We start from the raw sequence: 18,556 nt of genomic DNA, 5'->3' as shown, positions 1-18,556 counted from the left end.
AAAAAATAATGGACATAGTCATCTGAATTTTTCAGCAAAGCTCAATTTTAAGGAGGAATAGTGGTGGTTGGTAGTAGAGCAATGAAGGAACAGCAAGAGGGGCCAGTGGGATGGAGACAGCAGTAGCTGGTTTGTGTGAAAGGGAGGACAAATTTTCTAAATTTGTGGGACTCGTTGGAGGCCGTATATGTTTTATAAAAAAACTATTTGCTACATTTTGAAAATTCAATAACATTATTAGTTATGATAAATATGAGCTTATTTTAGTATAGCTTTGTAAAAGACCCAATCATAAGCTATGTAAAAGCAATGTTGGGCTCGGTACAATAAGGTTGTTTAGTTTAGCTTGGTCTCTTAGGAATATTTACATAATTAATGGGGATGTTTAGCAAATACCCACGCAGCCCATCACTTTTTTTCCCTACCCATTTTTATAAGAGAAAATTACCCTCTATAACCCCTCAAAATTTTAATAGCCCATGTGATTGCCCATTGACATAAAATGGATGTCCGACCCAAATATATTACATCTAATAGCCCGAAATATTTATTTTATAAATTTTTTGTATAGTGACAGTCTATTTATATATTTTTTGTATAGTGACAGTCTATTTTGTATACTTTTTGTATAGTGACAATCTATTTAGTATATATTTCGTATAGTAACAGTCTATTTAGTATATTTTTGTATAGTAACAGTCTATTTCGTATATTTTGTATATTGACAATCTATTTAGTATATTTTTTGTATAGTGACAGTCTATTTTTATATATTTTGTATAGTGACAGTCTATTGGTTATAAATTGTATCGTGCATTTTTCAAAAGAAATACTCTTCAATCTAATACATATCTAAAATGCCTTTTAAATATTGGTGAAGACTGTGCACATTCTGGAGGGGGACTAAATGAAGATACTTGGAATGAAGGAAGATATAGGTAGACAAAATTTAAGAATTTGGAGAAGCCGACGTCTGCTGCTAATTCCGACCCAACTGGACAGAATAGCCAATTTTTGTCAAGAACGAAATCATTTTCTGGTGCGTCATCGGTAGGTTCTCCAGCTATATTCCAGAGTAAGGTTGCAGCAACTTCCATCAAGATCAATGAAGCTGAAAAAATGTGGCATTACAAGGATCCTTCCGGTAAAATACAAGGACCATTTTCTATGGTCCAATTGCGTGGTATCGGGAAGGCGGGAACGAGGGTCGTCAGGTGAAGGCGGTCCCCTCGGGAGTGGATCACGACGGAGGGCGTTGATTGGTGGTTCAATACGGAGGCGGCGCTTGCGACGGCGGCGTTCGGCGGCGGCTTCTTCGGCTGAAGAAAATGCGTATGATCGCTGAGGGAGAAGGAAGTTAGGATTTTGAGTGGCAGTGGTCTTGGGCTAGCCTTTTAATTAGTTTTGGGCTGTTAATTATATGGGATTATCTTGTAGCTATTAGGTGATATAAGTTTGGCTCTAGTGGCTATAAATGAACTTTGCTCTTTTTATAACACCCAAAAGTCAAACTAAGCTACTAAATCAAACCAATTCAAGCGAAGTCAATCCAAATCAAGAGAAGCGAAGCCAAATCAAACTAATAGGCCAAATGGGTAAAAAAAGTGGGTGGTGGGGTGGGTGGGTAGGTTGGGTAGTTAGTTTTAATTAGATAGGTATATATTGTAACTAGTTTTCAAATGGGTAGAAGGATAACTATTTTAAATTCAATGGGTATTTTGCATAAATTGCTCATAATTAATAGCCAGTCGAATTAATTACTTGTTCTTGATGGTGTATATTAATATTTTTTAATTATAACTGATATATATTCAATAATTATTGTTAATTTAAGCGATTAGATGGACGACTATTTAAATTAATTGTTTGAACCCTTATCTATGCAATTTGGATTGGGCCCTTTTGTCAAATTTAACAACACGTTAACCTTAGGAGTGAGCCTAAGGACGCTAGTTGGGGTACACGTAACAAAGGAAAATGGGTTTTTGTGCTTGAAGTCATTCTACATGAATGATGCTAAAGTGGGATGTGTAGTAAAAGTGATCTTGAATTTCCTTGTAATACAAAATAAGTAAGCTAGCAGGTACTACTGGGGTAAATAGACGGGTCAAGTCGAATATGGGTAGGTCGAAAATGGATAATATCAAAAGGATAAATATTCGACTCGATTCATATTTAATACGGATCCATAGCTTCTTGAACATGATCACTTTTAGGAAATTTCATAATCTCCCAAACTTGAGGAACCTCCCAATTTGAGTCGTTACAAATTTAAAAGTCAAACTCATTGGTTATCCATTTTTAAGTAGATAATATGAATCTTATCCATATTTGATCTATTTTTAAAAGGTTAATTATTCAACCTATTTATAGTGGATAATATAGATGAATAACTATTTTTTATCCATTTTTCCACCACGAGGTAGGACAAACGATATGGTACTTCCTCCATAGTTTATTATTAGTTTAAGGTTTTGGGTTCGAGGCTTGAGAATAAAAATGCCACGACCCAAAATCCCAAACATGGGGTTGTAATGACACCTAACATCATCTTGCTAGGCAAGCCAACACTAGCACAATAATTAAAACAGTTTAACAGTTAAAGGCATATTAATAATGATAAAGGGTGAAATCACATAAAACGTATCATAGGTCTACAACAATCAATGTCTAAGACTATCCCTAGTATTTGGTGTCACAAGTACATGAGCCACTAGTAATGCTAAATACAAGTCTGCAATGGAAAATACAATATTGTCTGGTACAATAAATAATAAATAAATATAGTAAGGGGACTACAGGGTCTATAAATGTCAACAACACTACCTCAAGTCTCGTGAGAAATGCTCCGAACAATCACCTCTAAACATTGATGGGATCGACACCGGTTCTACACAAGAAGTACAGAAATATAATATGAGTAAAACCGACACCATGTATTTAATAAGTATCGAGCCTAACCTCGACTAAGTAGTGACGAGGCTATAACAAGACACGCATTATAAACATGTACTAGTAATAAGAAAAAGCAGTACCAATATGGAGAAACGATTACCTACACAACAAATGGAATAAGAAATTTGATGACAGAGGGCCCCATAATAATATTACATCATAACTTCATAACACAACACGACAACAGAGCATAACAATAAAGAATAAGTACAAGACATCCTTTATGTTGCGGCACACAACCCGATCCGAATATCAATGACAACACCATTGTGGTTTGCAATCCGATCACAATATCAATAACAATACTATTGCGATGCACAATCCTATCCTAATATCAATAGCAATACTATTGCGGCATACAACCCGATCCCAATATCAATAACAATACAGTTGCGGCGCGCAACTTAATTTTAATATCAATGCATTTGAAAATGTCTAATAACAACCAAATATGGCGAATCTCATACATAACATATAAGAGAGCTAACAACACATAACTCACCAAGGAAACATGAGCACGAACAAAGAAGATCAAACAATTCAATGTTTATAAACTCGCCTTATAATTGCAAGAGTTTGATATTGACATCCAAGATAGAAAAGGTAGTGAAAAACAAGTGGCGGACCACTTGTCTCATTTGGAGGAGGAGGGGAGGGCGCATGATGGATTTGAAATCAATGACTCCTTCCCCGAAGAGCAACTCTTGGCAATTTCAATTAAAGAGGTGTCATGGTTCGCGGATCTAGCAAATTTTCTTGTGTGTGGAATCATTCCGGATGAGTTCTCTTCAAGCCAAAGGAAGAAGCTCAAATGGGATTGTCAAGATTATTAGTGAGATGAACCATACCTTTTTCGGATTTGTACGGATGGGGTGATTAGAAGATATGTATCCGAACAAGAGCAAGGTGAAATTCTTGGGGTTTGTCATTCTTCACCATATGGTGGTCATCGTGGTGGAGTGAGAATAGAAACCAAAGTGCTTAGTTGTGGCGTCTATTGGCCCACTATTTATAAGGATGCAAGTGAGTTAGTGAAAATATGTGATGAATATCAACGGGCCGATGGAATCTCAAAGAAAAATAAAATGCTGCTCACAACCATTTAGGAGATTGATATTTTTGATGTATGGGGTATTGACTTCATGGACCCTTTTGTGAGTTGTTGTGGAAATACTTGTAGTTTGGTCGTGGTAGATTATGTGTCCAAATGGGTTGAGGCGGTTGCTTTGCCCAACAATGAAGCAATAAGTGCGGTGGATTTATTGAAGATGAATATTTTTACAAGGTTTGGTACTCCGCTTGCAATTATAAGCGATTGGGGATCACATTTTTACAACAAGTCTTTTGACACTTTACATAGCAAGTATGGTGTTACTCACAAAGTCATGACTCCCTATCGCCCACAAGCTAGTGGGCAAGTGGAAGTCTCCAATCGGGAGATAAAGGGTATCTTGTCCAAAACGGTGAATGCTAATCGGATGGATTGGTCCAAGAAACTTGATGATGTATTGTGGGCTTATCGGATGGCTTACAAAATACCTATCGGAATGTCGTCATACCGGTTAGTGTTCGGGAAAGCTTGTTATCTTCCGGTAGATCTAGAACATAAGGCTATGTGGACTCTAAAGAAGTTGAATCTTGATTGGGATGTAGCCGCTAACCTGAGGGTTGCACACTTGAATGAATTGGATAAGTTCTGGTACCATACTTATGCAGGTTCATTCTTATACAAAGAAAAGATGAAATATCTTCATGAAAAATATATTTGGAACAAAGAGTTCAAGGTGGGCGATCTTGTATTGTTGTTTAACTCAAGGTTGAGGATGTTTTCTGGGAAGCTAAAATCCAAATGGAGTGGTTCTTCTGAAATTGTGGGTGTCACATTTTGGTGCATTAGATATGAAGAACAAAACAATAAAGTATTTCGAGTCAATGGTCATCGGGGTGAAGCACTACCTGAGAAAGTTTGGAGATAGCCACGTGGTGGCGGTTATTCATTTCACTTGAGGGTATTCTGCATCGTGCCACAATATTAAATCAGGCGCTTCTTAAGAGTTAGCCCATGTTCTTTTCCTTTTTCTTTTGTAGTTAGGTGTTATTTGTATTCTAACTTGATTTGAAGTATGCTACAAGGATGAGTGTGACTTATAGAAATTATGAATGAAAATATGGCTAAGTATTACAAAATTATGCGGACCGCACATTTCTATGAGCCATAGCAGAAGAGCATTGCAGTCGCACATTTCTCTTGCAGATTGCACATTTGACACGTCAAAAATACCAATTCTTTGAAGTTTAAGCTTGTCAGTGCGGAGGTCGATCTGCGACCGCTCGTGAAATCTGCGGCCGCACCTAAAAATGTACGGACCGCAGATGAAGTTCCGAGAAGAGGCTCCTAGGTGAAAGAGTGCGGACCGCACATGGAAATGTGCAGCCGCACTTGTCCTTCTTCCCCTTATCAAATAGTTGGTATAAATAGAGGAACATGTTTCATTTTACACTTTTCCCTCTTTGAACAAAACACTATGGTCTGTTGAATTTTCTTGGAGGTTTCTAACTGTCCTTACACACCACCACCTTCATTATTCACTCATTACACTCATTCTATCTGGTATGCTTCAATTTTATGTTAAATTTCTTTGTGTTAGTATTCACTTATGGATGCGAGCAACACGAAGAAGAAAGCCCAGCCTTCTATTACCATATGCCAATCTGATAAGCTACCAGTGGTAGCTTCTAAGGCAGCTGATCTTCCATCCACTGATACTGAGCCTTCTACCAGTGTCACTGCTATGCCTCCACCATCATCTTCAGCTCCTACCACAGCCCCTAGAGTTGCTCTAAAGCTAGTGCTCGTGCCCACACGTTACTATCTACACTGCGAGTCTCCCAGCTATTGGCGAGTCTCAACAACTGGATGCAGACAACTACTTCTAAGTTGTCTGACCTATCTAGTACTGTTGCAATACTGCCCACCTCGCAGGCACCACATGCTCCTTTTGACATTGATGAGACATTGAAAAAGATTTTGGAGAACCAGAAAATGATCATGGATTCCTTGGTACAATACGGGTCAGTAAGTGAGGAGCTGGGAAAGGAAGTAGGAAGATGAGGAAGTCCTAGGTAAGCAAAAAATCAGTGGACAAGCTCCAGAGGGTGGTGATTAGATTTGCTATAGCCGGAGACCTTCCTTTTGATATGTTGCTTGAGCCGCACCAGTCTACCCCAGATCCTTCAGCCCTGTTTGCACCGGTAGCACCAGCTGGCCAGTCTGACGAGGCATACCTTGTTACCGACACTATTGAGACAGTGTGTGAGATGTTCACCAACCTAGCCACACCAAGACTTGAGGATGATGAGATTTAGTTGGTTGATCGTGAGAGAGATGACATTGCTAGGGACACTGAGATATCCAAGGATCCATAGGGAGATTTCTTCACCCTCTCCTGTTTTACTCTTATTTTACTAAGCATGGGGACAATGCTTACTTTTATTCGAGAGGGGGAAGGGGTGGAGTTTATTTGATACAGCAGTACACTTTAATACATTTGGTCTGTAATAATTTGATGATATTCTTTCTTTTCTTATTTGTATTTCTCTATCTTCTCTCTCTCTCTCTCGTTATGTATATTTATTCTATCTTTAGTAGTGTTTGTTCATTAGCTTCTTTATCTTAGTTTTGCTTATTATCTCCTTTATCTTTTCCATATTAGTTCTTGTTTTGTCACGTAGCTTCTTTTTATGCTTTAGCAGATAATAAGTCTTTGGTTTTCTTAACGCCACGGTTCTTTCCAAAGGTAGCTGTTGTGTGAACCGGGTGACTCGTCCCAATGATGGATGACTTGACAACCTTATTAAGGGAATGAGTTCATTTTTGTGTTTAGGAAATAATAGTAGTAGTAATGAATAAAAAGACCTAATCAAGTCATGCTCGAAGAGTCAACCATGCTTTAATTGGTACCAACATACTTAACTACGTGCTTATGGCTAGAAACAAAGTTTTTGAAAGAAATAGCTCTAGTTAGTGACTTTGTGGCTCTTGAGTTAACTTTGGAAATCATCGTGTGGTTTAATTAGACCATAGTGATCTTTAAACTTGAATTTCATTATTGTAGGCTCTCGACTCTATCCTCTTTTACAACCTAGTTGCGTGAGGGGTGATATGAATTGTTGCTAGTCCAAGTATCCGTGCGAAAAGTCTAGAATTTGCCCCAAATGTGTTTCAAAGAGAAATATTAAGTTTTGCTTGGTTTTAGAAGTGATTGTAGGCTTTTCTTGGCCCGTTTGAGCTTTCTATTTCCAACCAATATCGTTATCCCTAGTCAACCCCTTTGAGCCTCTAGCCTTTCTCATTTGATAACCATGTTATAAGCCTTTACCCATTTTGTTGTGACCCTCTCTTGGAACCCCGACTTTCCTTAACACTCTTGTGAAACAAATGACTTAAAATATAATTTTGGGGGAGAGATGAGGAATTTTAAAAAGGTATCAAGGCACAAAAAGAGAAAATAAATGATCTCTATGAAAGAGAAAGCAAGAAAAAAAAAGAACAAAAAGAAAAATCCAAAACATGAATAAGTGGAAGGGTTGATGGATTCAAAAAAGACGTAATGGTACCTAACATGAGCAATCAAAAAGGAAGAAAAAGAATGAAAAGAACAAGAAAGAGTGATGTTAAGTATCTATAGTCCCCAATGGAAAGAAAGTGCCTCTAAGAATTGTTAATTGCGAGCCAAGAAATGAAAGTGTGGAGTGCTTAAGGAAAGGTATAACCACTTACCCATATGGTATCCTACCAATCCAAAAGCCTTCATTACATCCCGAAAGAAATTCTACTTGATTGCAAACCGAATGAGCTTACATTAGTGGTGATCTACATGAGGGGCAAACCTATGGTACTTGAAGTCGTACTTGTGACATTCTCTTGTGAGAGATGAGTGAGCCATTCATGAATCCTAAGATTGGGTGCTAATTCTTTAAGTGAGCTTGGCAAATGGAAAGTAGAGGAGGAAGAGTTTAGAGTCCACCATGACCTACATGATAGAACAAGAGTCCTTTATGAGTAAAGTCAATTCTTGAAGCTCAAATGTCACATTAGAGCCATATGTGCATGAATATTTGACTTATCACCTTGTAGATAATGCATGAGTAGTGTTGGTAATTGTTGGTCCCAACTGATGTGTGAATGGTTCACCTTTGACTCGCTGAAATGACTCTTAACTATTGGAGGTGGGAACTAATTAATTTGCTTGAGGATAAGCAAAGACCTAAGTTTGGGGGAGTTGATAAGTGGGGGCTTTGACTACTTATTAGCACCTTTTTGCTTTTGTTTTTGTCTGAAAGTATTAATTTATGTTCTCGAAACTAACGATATTGTGAAAATTGCAGGAATATTGGAAGTATGGTCTCCCATGATAAAATCCGACTCAAAAAGGAGTGTTCCGAATCATAAGGAAATAAAGGGCCAGAAGCAAAGAAGTGCAGTCCGCAGAAGAAAATGCGGACCGCAGAATTCCATTTGCAGTCGCAAATCAAGTAAAAGCACCCAATAGAACTTTGTCCAATGTGCGGACTGCACATGAATTGTGTACCCACAGAACAAGGTTTGCACTGACAAATAATTTAAAGTTCAGAGAGTGTGCAAAAGATCAAGACCTGAAGCCCTGCTGAAATGCGGACTGCACAAAAATTATGCGGTCGCTGAAGATGCTTAGCACCCGCAATCCAGAAATGTGCGGCTGTAGAATCCGAGCTCCTGCCAGCTGAAGAAATCTACAGACAACACATGGAATTGTGCGGCCGCAGAACCTCCCGAGGGACATTTTTGTCAGCGAATTTTAGGCCACTATAAATCGATGAGTTTCACATTTTTAGGTCAAGTTTCGAAGTTTGAGATATTGTAGCCGTTACATTTTGCCATTTTAGGGTATTTGTGATTATTTTAGTGTTTAAACATTATATTTTATCATTTTAATCTTTGATTATGAGTTTAATTAGCATTCCTTCTTTATTTTCTTCAACTCCACTTTGAGTAGCTAGATTCTTACTAGGGTTGTGACCTAACCCTAATGTGCAAACCTTATGCGTATTTAATTTAATAATTATTTATAATTGGGTGTTGATTATTTAGCCCAACTCATGCTTCAATTTTAGAATTAATGGTTGCAAACAATGATTCATGTCTTTTTGACTTAGTCTCTACTTGAAAAAGAGGGACCTAGTCTAGGATAACTTGGCTAACAAGGCATTGTGCTAATTGAGAGTTTGATTAGCCTAATTAAAGGGTTCAAACTAGAGACAGTAAGAACCTGACTTGGGCTCATATCAACTATTTTGTTTGATACCTATTTGGACTTAAGAAATCCAAATTGGGCAAAATCACTCTTTGACCGAGAGGTATTGAGTGAGTAATATAGAGTTGAGAGCTATAATACACTCTAATCAAAAAAACAAGTATTAACGTATTTAACCCATTAGGCGTACACCTAGGTTGTGGCCACATACATAGGCTTTTTAACTAATTGGAAAAACATCAAAAACGATCGTTCATTTCTAGTTTCTTTTACTTATCTTAAAATTGTTAGAGTAAAAGTAGAAATCAAAACCCTTTGTGGAAGTGAAAATTTAGTTAACGTATACTCCTAACACCCCTAGTAACTCCCTGTGGAAATCGAACCCGACTCTTATTGGGTACTATTCTTCCAACGACCTTTTCCACTCACTGTTGAGTATGGATTGGACGTGGATCAGTGCTACTCATGCTCCTTCCTACTATGGGAGTAAACCAGAGTATCATTAATAAAGACAATCGCAGAGGAATCCAAATAAGGCTTGAATACCCGGTTCATCAAATCCACAAGGCTGTTGGAGCATTAGCCAAGCCAAATGACATTATCTCGTAATGACAATAACTAGTCCCAAAAGCTGTCTTAGGAACATCTGATGCCCTAATCTGATGGTAGCCAGATCTTATATCAATCTTGGAAAATACCTTGGCACCCTGAATCTAGTCAAATAAATCATCAATCCTCGGTAATAGATATTTGTTCTTGATGATAACCTTGTTCAATTGTCGATAGTCAATACACATCCTCATCGATCAGTCCTTCTTCTTAACAAACAATACTGGCACACCCTAAGGTAAAACACTCGGTCTAATGAATCACTTGTCAAGAAAATCTTGTAACTGATCCTTCAATTCCTTCAACTCGACTGGAGCCCTATTGTACGGTAGAATATAAATGGGTTGAGTGCCCAACACCAAATTAATACAAAATTCAATATCCCTGTTGGGTGTCATACCCAGCAGATCTGCAGGAACACCTCAAGAAACTCCCTCACAACCAGTACCAAATCTATAGAAGGAACATTCACATTAAAATCTGAAATATAATCCAAATACGCTAGACACCACTTCTTAACCAGGCACCAGGCCTTCAAATACTAAACCACGTGGCTAGTGGAATGACCGAGGGTCCCTTTTCGCTCTAATCTAGGCAAACCCGACATAACCAATGTCACAATCTTAGCATGTCAATCCAATATAGCATGATACGAGGACAATCAATCTATACCAAGAATGACCTCAAAATCAACCATATTCAGGAACAAAAGATCAACTTTAATACCAAAACCATTAATAGTAATAATACAAGACTTGTACACCAGATCAATTATTATGGAATCTCTAACCGGTCTAGACATCAAAACAGTAACATCAAGAGATCACGAGGCATACTCAAATGCAAAGTAAAATATAAAGACACATAAGAATATGTAGAACCCATATCAAACAACATAAAAACATCTCTATGACAAATTGAGATAATACCTATAATAATTGCATTAGTCAACTCCGCCTCGGGCCTACCCTAAAATGCATAACAATGAGGCTGAGCCCTACCAACCTATCCTCCACTTGTAGGACAAGATCTCATTGACTGGCCTCCACCTTGGGCAACCCGACCCCCACCTCTAGCTGGCTAAGTGGGTGGTGAAACAACTGGTGCTAGAATCATGACATGAGCACCCTGATATGGCATGCAGCCAAGCTATCTAGGAAAATACCTCTTGATATGATCCGCATCTCCGCAATCAAAACAACCACGTAAAATATAAAGGCACATAATAATATGTAGAACCCATATCAAACAACATAAAAACATCTCTATGATAAATTGAGATAATACCTATAATAATTACATTAGTCGACTCCGCCTCGGGCCTGCCCTAAAATGCATAACAATGAGGCTGAGCCCCACCAACCTATCATTCACTTGTAGGATAAGATCTCACTGACTGGCCTCCACCTCGGGCAACCTGACCCCCGCCTCTAGTTGGCTAACTGGGTGGTGAAACAAATGGTGTTAGAATCATGGCACGAGCACCCTAATATGGCATGCAACCAAGCTATCTAGGACAATACCTCCTGATATGATCCGCATCTCCGCACTCAAAACAACCCTCAACTGGCGCGGCTGTTGAATCCGAGACTGACCCTCATGACCTGAATTAACATTGTAATAACTCTGAATCGGATGATGCACTAATAGGAGCTGAAGGTGCACTAAATACTAGCTGCTCAGAATGAGATCCATAAGCACTATGATTGATTGATGTACCCCATGTGACATGCAATGTTGACTATACTGGCCTGATAGAATGACCTCTACCAAAGGAACCCCTACCTCCTGATGTCATATGTAAGATCCTGTATAAACCTATGTACCTTCTCTTAGTAAAGATCAGGATAGCTGCATGCCAAGACAAATCAACAAATCTAGTTTCATACTAAGTAATGACCATGCTACCCTACTAAAGGAGATCTAACTAACTACACAAATATTCTCTTTGAGTGAAAGGAATAAACTTCTTCAAGAACAACTACGAAGACTGAGACCATATGAGAGGAGGTGATCCCGTTATCCTACTCAGCTTGTAAACTTGCCACCATCTCTTGGCGGAACCATACATCTGAAAGATGGTAAAATCAAATCCATTGCACTCTACTAATTTCAAGTTGTGCAAAATCTTATGGCAATGGTCCAAGAAATCTTGGGGATTATCTGAAGGAACACCGTTAAAGTGAGGGGGAAATAACTTCGTGAACCTGTCCAACCTCTTCAGCTCATTAGCTGACATCGCAGGCTCGTCCCAGGGCTGTGTAGCAATAATAGGCTGAACCATCCCAACTGATAGAACTCCCAAGTCCTGATAATCATAAGCCATCTGCTATGGGGTATGAGTAGCGGGAGTCCGAGCTCCTCTCTCATCCTGAAAAATGGCTGGTGCCAAAGTAAACACACCGTCGTGAGCCATACTCTCCATGAAGCTAATCATGTAGACTAAGGCGTCATGAAGCATTGGGGTGGTAATGAACCCCACTCCCCAAGACCTGAGTCGGTTCTACTAGCTCGGTTTGAGCTGGAACCTCATCATCCTGCTCTATCTGAGACTCAACTTTAGGTGCCGCTATGCGTGCTCTAGGCTATGATCTTCCTTTACCTATTCCCTAGCCTCGACCTCTACCACTAATAGTGGCTGTAATATGGGGCTCTGGCTCCTGATTAGCTGCAAATGAAGTACATGCCCTCACTATCTGTGAGTGAATAATAGAAAAAAGATTCAATCTTAATGATAAAAAAAGTCGCACCATAAAGAAAGAAAGAAAGTAAAGTTTCCTAAAGCCTATAACATCTAGAAGATAAGTACAACGTCACCGTACCAATCTTTAAGAATCTACTAAGCTTGCTCATGACTCGTGTGACCTGTGCAACTTAGGGCTTAAAACCAACTTGTCACGATCTAAAATCCGAATCATGGGGTCGTGAAGGCACCTAACATCCTCTTTCTAGGCAAGCCAACACTAGCATAATGATTAAAGCAGTTTAACAACTAATGACATATTAATAATGATAAAGACTGAAATTGCATAAAACATATCATAGGTCTACAACCATCATTGTCTAGAACTATCCCAGTATATGGTGTCATAAATACATGAGCCACTAATAATGCTAAATACAAGTCTGCAATGGAAGATACAATACTGTCTTGTACAATAAATATTAGATAAAGTTAGGAAGGGGACTCCAGAGTCTACAAACGCCAAGCAACAATACCTCAAGTCTCCTAGGAAAGAGTCCAAGCAATCACCTCTGAATGCTGCTGGGACTGACACCGGATTCTGCACAAGAAGTATAAAAGTGCAGTATGAGTACAACTGACCACATGTACTTAGTTAGTATCGAGTCTAACCTCAACGAGGTAGTGACAATGTTATGGCAAGATACTTATCATAAACATGTACGAGTAATAAGTAGAAAAGTAATAACAATATAGAGAAAGAGTAACTACACAATGAATGAAATAATAAAGTGGACGACAGAAGGTCCCACAATAACATCACATCATAACTTCATAACACAACACGTTAGCGAAGCATAATTACCAAAAACAACTACAAGATATCATTTTCGTTGTGGTGCGCAACATGATCCTAATATCAATAATACTATTATTGTGACGGTAACCCTATCTCAATATAAATTAATATACCATTGCGGCATCTAACCTTTTCCTAATATCAATAATAGTACTGTTACAACGCGTAACTTGATCCCAATATTTATAATAATACCACTGCGATGTGCAACCTGATTCGAATATTAATAATAACACCATTGCAACGTAGAACCTAATCCCAATATCAGTTCATTAAAAATGTCCGATAAAAATCAAATACGAGAATCTCATAACATAACATAAAAGAGAGCTAAAATTGCATAATTCACCAAGGAAATACGAGCACGACAAAGAAGATCAAACAATGCAATGTTCATGAACTAGACTGCCAATATATATATCAACAAAGACTTCAACAAGTCATATATACGAGAATAATCTATAGATCACACAATCTGATATAACATAGTAGAGTGAAATAAAAAAATAAGTAAATGCAATAAGACAAGTAAAATCATGATACATGTAAAAATATCTATCGAATAATTGTAAGAGCATGTAATAAGTAAAGACGTTTGATAAAAAAAGTCATGAAATAAGCTAGAAAATGTAACAAAATAAAGACATGAAACAATTGAAGGTATATATCAAGTAAAAACATGTATCAAGTAAGATCACATAACACGTAATAAGTAGAGACATGATATAATTAAAGACATGCAATAAAGTGGTACATCCCGCATGCTTCTACCCGTGACAACACATATATACTGGTCACCTTGCATATATATCGTCCCCAAACATAGATCACGTAGCAAATAGACCAATCATATCCTAATTCCCTCAAATCAAGGTTAACCATGATACATACCTCTTTCTGAAATAAAATCAACAATCCAACACGACTTTTCCTTTAGCAAAAACCTCCAAACTACCAAAATCTATTCAAATATTATTCAAATAAGTTAAAATAAATTCTAGAAACTACCCTAGCACAAAAAAGGTTCAATCTTTTACATAATTGAAAAAGTCAACAAAAAGCTAACCCGGACTCACGTGGTTGAAATCCGAAATTAAGACCAACTTCTGATTATCCATTCACCCCCGAGTCCAAATATGTGATATATTTTGAAATCCGAACTCAATTCGAGGTCTAAATCTTAATTTTACAAAATCCTTAATTTCTACCCAAAGCCCCAATTTCTACTTTATAAAATCTTAGATTTGATAGTGAAAATTCATAAAAAAGTAATGAGAATTTAATAAAAATAAGTTAAAATTAATAACCTATGAAGTTGGAAAGAATTTGCTCTCCATCCCCCTATATGGAGTCCAGGTAGAATGAGCTAAGTCCGAAAATCTCTATTTTTACCTAGTTGTAGATATTGAAATTGCAAACAAGTGTTTGCAATTGCAAACAAGTGTTTGCAATTGCGATGTTCACAAAAGAGAACTACTAATCGCAAATGCGAACAATGTCTGAGCCTCTCATATGTCGAAAATGCGACAAAACCTTCACATTTGCGAAGGTCTAGCCCTCGCAAAAGAGAACAAAGCTTCGCAAAGCGAAGTTGTTCCCCAGTTGTCCATTAACGCAATTGCGATACAACTCTCGCAATTGCGAAGCCCGACCATTCGCAAAAGCGAAATTGCCCAGTCCCTTCCCAACTTCACAACCAAACATGCATATAAGTCTAAAATCATCATACAAAGCTATTGAAATCGTCAAAACACCGATCTGAGGTCGTTTACCAAAGATATTTACCGTGGTCAGCTCTAGTAATTTGTAAGTTCAAAAATCAAGTTTCATTAAAAAAAAACTCACATTTATACAATTGGAAAATTAACACGGACCATGCATGCAAATCATAAATCATTGAATTGCGCTACAAAGGATCTCAAATCATAAAAACAATGGGAGTTAGGACTCAAAACGACCTATCAGGTAGTTAGATAAAAAATCTTATTAGGGAGTGCATCCCCTTTAATAGGCCATATGCTATATAAATTGGGATATTAACAGAAATGACCCATCAAGAAGCTAGTCTTAGCAGAATGTCTACAAAATTTACAATATTAAAGAAATAGCCCTCAGACCAACATATATTTATTGCTCTTAAACATTTCTCTATCAATTGGTAGAGTTTAAGCTATATTTACTTTACCTATGTGTTAAGCAGTTCATCGATGTCTACTCGATTGGCATGATTTTGCTCTTCAGAGATTTATCTACCGGATTGGTAGAGTTTATATTATATTTATTCTACCTATCTATTAAATTGTTCATCGAAGTCCATCCAATTGCCATAAATATTTCTGTTGTTTTAACAAAGTATTTTTGAATTCGCAAATTCATTCGGTCAAACTACCCCATATCTGTTCCAAATAATCTCAAATTTGAAAAAAGTTTCCAAATACTAACACAAAAAATTTTCAATCACCAACTTATCCAAATAACACCAAATTAAAAAGACTCGATTTGTCTTATTCAACGCCAAATTAGAATGGAGTGGGCATTTTGGTGGATAGGGAGCTCAGAGAATTGGTGGTAGAGGTTAGGTGGGTGAATGACAGATTGATGACGATTAAGGTAGTAGTTGGAGGGAGCACCCTGAATGTCATTAGCACTTACGCGCCGTAAACGGCATTGGACGAGGAGGTTAAACGACGCTTCTGAGAGGCATTGGATAAGGTGGTATGGGGTATTCCGCCTACGGAAAAGTTATTCATATGAGGGGATTTCAATGGTCATATTGGGTCATCTACTGGTGGCTATGGTGAGGTGCACGGTGGCTTCGGCTTTGGTGATAGGAACATGGGTGGTACCTCACTATTGGATTTCGCTAGAGCTTTTGAGTTGGTGATCGTGAACTCTATGTTTCGAAGAGGCAAGAATATTTGGTTACTTTCCGAAGTATAGTGGCTAAGACTCAAATTGACTATCTCCTCCTCAGGAGGTGTGATAGGGGGTTGTACGAGGATTGCAAGGTGATCCCGAGTGAGAACCTCGCGACTCAACATAGGCTCCTAGTGATGGATGTTGGTATCTTGATGAGGAGAAAGAAGAGGTTTGTACGGGGTCAGTCGAGGATCAGGTGGGAGCTTTATCTAAGGATAATGCACGGGAGTTGGAGGGGTGGCTGACGACTATGGGTGCCTGAAAGAGTGGTGGGGACGCTAGCGCTATGTGGACAGCGACATCAGACTGTATAATGGAGGCATCGAGGGAGGTGTTAGGAGTTTTGAAAGGTCACTCTAGCGGGCATCGAGGCGACTGGTGGTGGAATGATGTTGTCCAAGGTAAAGTAAAAGCCAAGAAAATGGCTTACATTAAGTTAGTAGAGAGCATCGACGAGGATCAGAGGAGAACGAATAGAGAAAGATATAAGGAGGCTAGGAAGAAGGCAAAATTAGCGGTCATGGAGGCTAAGACTGCTGCATTTGGTCGGCTATATGAGGAACTTCGGGGCAAAGGTGGAGACAAGAAGTTATTTCGGTTGACCAAAACGAGAGAGAAGAAGGCTCGCGACCTAGATCAAGTGAGGTGCATTAAAGATGAGGATAGTCGAGTATTGATGGAAGAGGTCTAGATTAGGCAAAGATGGCAGTCGTACTTTCATAAAATTCTGAATGATGAGGGGGATGGAAACATTGTGTTAGGGCAATTGGGGCACTCCGAGAGCCACCGCGACTTTAGGTATTGTAGATGCTTTAAGGTTGAGGAGGTCATGAGTGTGATGGGTAAGATGAGTCGGGGCAAAGCGACCGGACCAAATGAGATTCCAGTAGAGTTTTGGAGATATGCAGGTAGAGCAGGTTTGGAGTGGCTGACTGGGTTGTTTAATGTTATCTTCATGACAAAGAGGATGCCTGATGAGTGGTGGTGGAGTACAATGGTTCCGATGTACAAGAACAAATGTGATATCCAGAATTATAACAACTATAAGAGTATCAAGTTACTAAGTCATACTATGAAATTTTGGGAGAGAGTGATGGAAAGGAGGATAAGGAGGGTGGTGTCTATACCGAAAAATTAGTTCGGGTTCATGCCGGGTCGTTCTACTACGGAAGATATCCACCTTATCAGGAGGTTGGTAGAACAATACATGGATTGGAAGAGGGATTTGCATATGGTGTTTATTGACCTAGAGAAGGCGTATGACAAACTCCCCAAGGACGTCCTTTGGAGATGTCTAGAGGTGAAAGGTGTGCCGGTGGCTTACATTAGGGCAATAAAGAATATGTATGATGGAACTAGGACTCGCGTTAGGACTGTGGGAGGTGACACAGAGGATCTGCACTCAGCCCGTTCTTATTTTCCCTGACACTGGATGCACTGACACACCATATCTAAGGAGAGGTGCCATGGTGTATATTGTTCGTTAATGATATAGATTGATGAGACACGATGCAGAGTTAATGGGAGACTGGAGGTATGGAGGCAGGCCCTGGAGTCTAAAGGTTTCAAGTTTAGTAGGACTAAGACGGAATATGTGGAATGTAAGTTCAACGACCTGACATGTCATCTTCAAGAGAGAAAATTTTAAGTACTTAGGGTCAATTATCCAGGGTGATAGGGAGATCGACGGGGATATTACACAGCATATTGGGGTGGGGTGTATGAAATGGAGGTTAGTGTCTGGAGTCCTGTGTGACAAGAATGTGCCATCGAAACTTAAAGGTAAGTTCTATAGAGCGGTGGTTAGACCGGCCATGTTGTATGGGGTTGAGTGTTGGCCAGTCAAGAATTCACATATCCAAAAGATGAAAGTAGCAGAAATGAGGATATTGAGATAGATGCGTGGGCACACTAGGATGGATAAGATTAGGAATGAAGATATTCAGGAGAAGGTGGGCGTGGCTCAGTGGACGACAAGATGCGAGAAGCGCGGTTTAGATGGTTCAGACTCGTGTAGAGGAGAAGCCTAGATGCCCCGGTTAGGAGGTGTGAGTGGTTGCTTTGGCAGATACGAGAGGAGGTAGAGGGCGGCCTAAGAAGTATTGGGCCGAGGTGATCATACAGGACATGACGCGACTCCAGATTTCCAAGGACATGGCTCTTGATGAGAATGTGTGGAGGTCGAGCATTAGGAATGTAGGTTAATGGTAGTCGAGCGGTTTTCCCCTTTGTCCCGAT

At 38.9% G+C, this 18,556-nt stretch overlaps 1 protein-coding gene across 1 annotated transcript; it reads left to right on the top strand.

The window, feature by feature from the left end:
* Nucleotides 1–16,604: 16,604 nt before the first annotated feature.
* Nucleotides 16,605–17,009, top strand: LOC142165230 (uncharacterized). Its single transcript, XM_075223829.1, has one exon. The coding sequence runs from the start codon at nucleotides 16,605–16,607 to the stop codon at nucleotides 17,007–17,009; it is 405 nt and encodes a 134-aa protein (XP_075079930.1).
* The last annotated feature ends 1,547 nt before the right edge of the window (nucleotides 17,010–18,556 follow it).

The sequence above is a fragment of the Nicotiana tabacum genome, chromosome 10 (genome assembly GCF_000715075.1).
Source record: "Nicotiana tabacum cultivar K326 chromosome 10, ASM71507v2, whole genome shotgun sequence".
In the NCBI taxonomy this organism is placed as follows: Eukaryota; Viridiplantae; Streptophyta; class Magnoliopsida; order Solanales; family Solanaceae; genus Nicotiana; species Nicotiana tabacum.
This window is presented reverse-complemented; position numbering and strand designations above follow the sequence as displayed.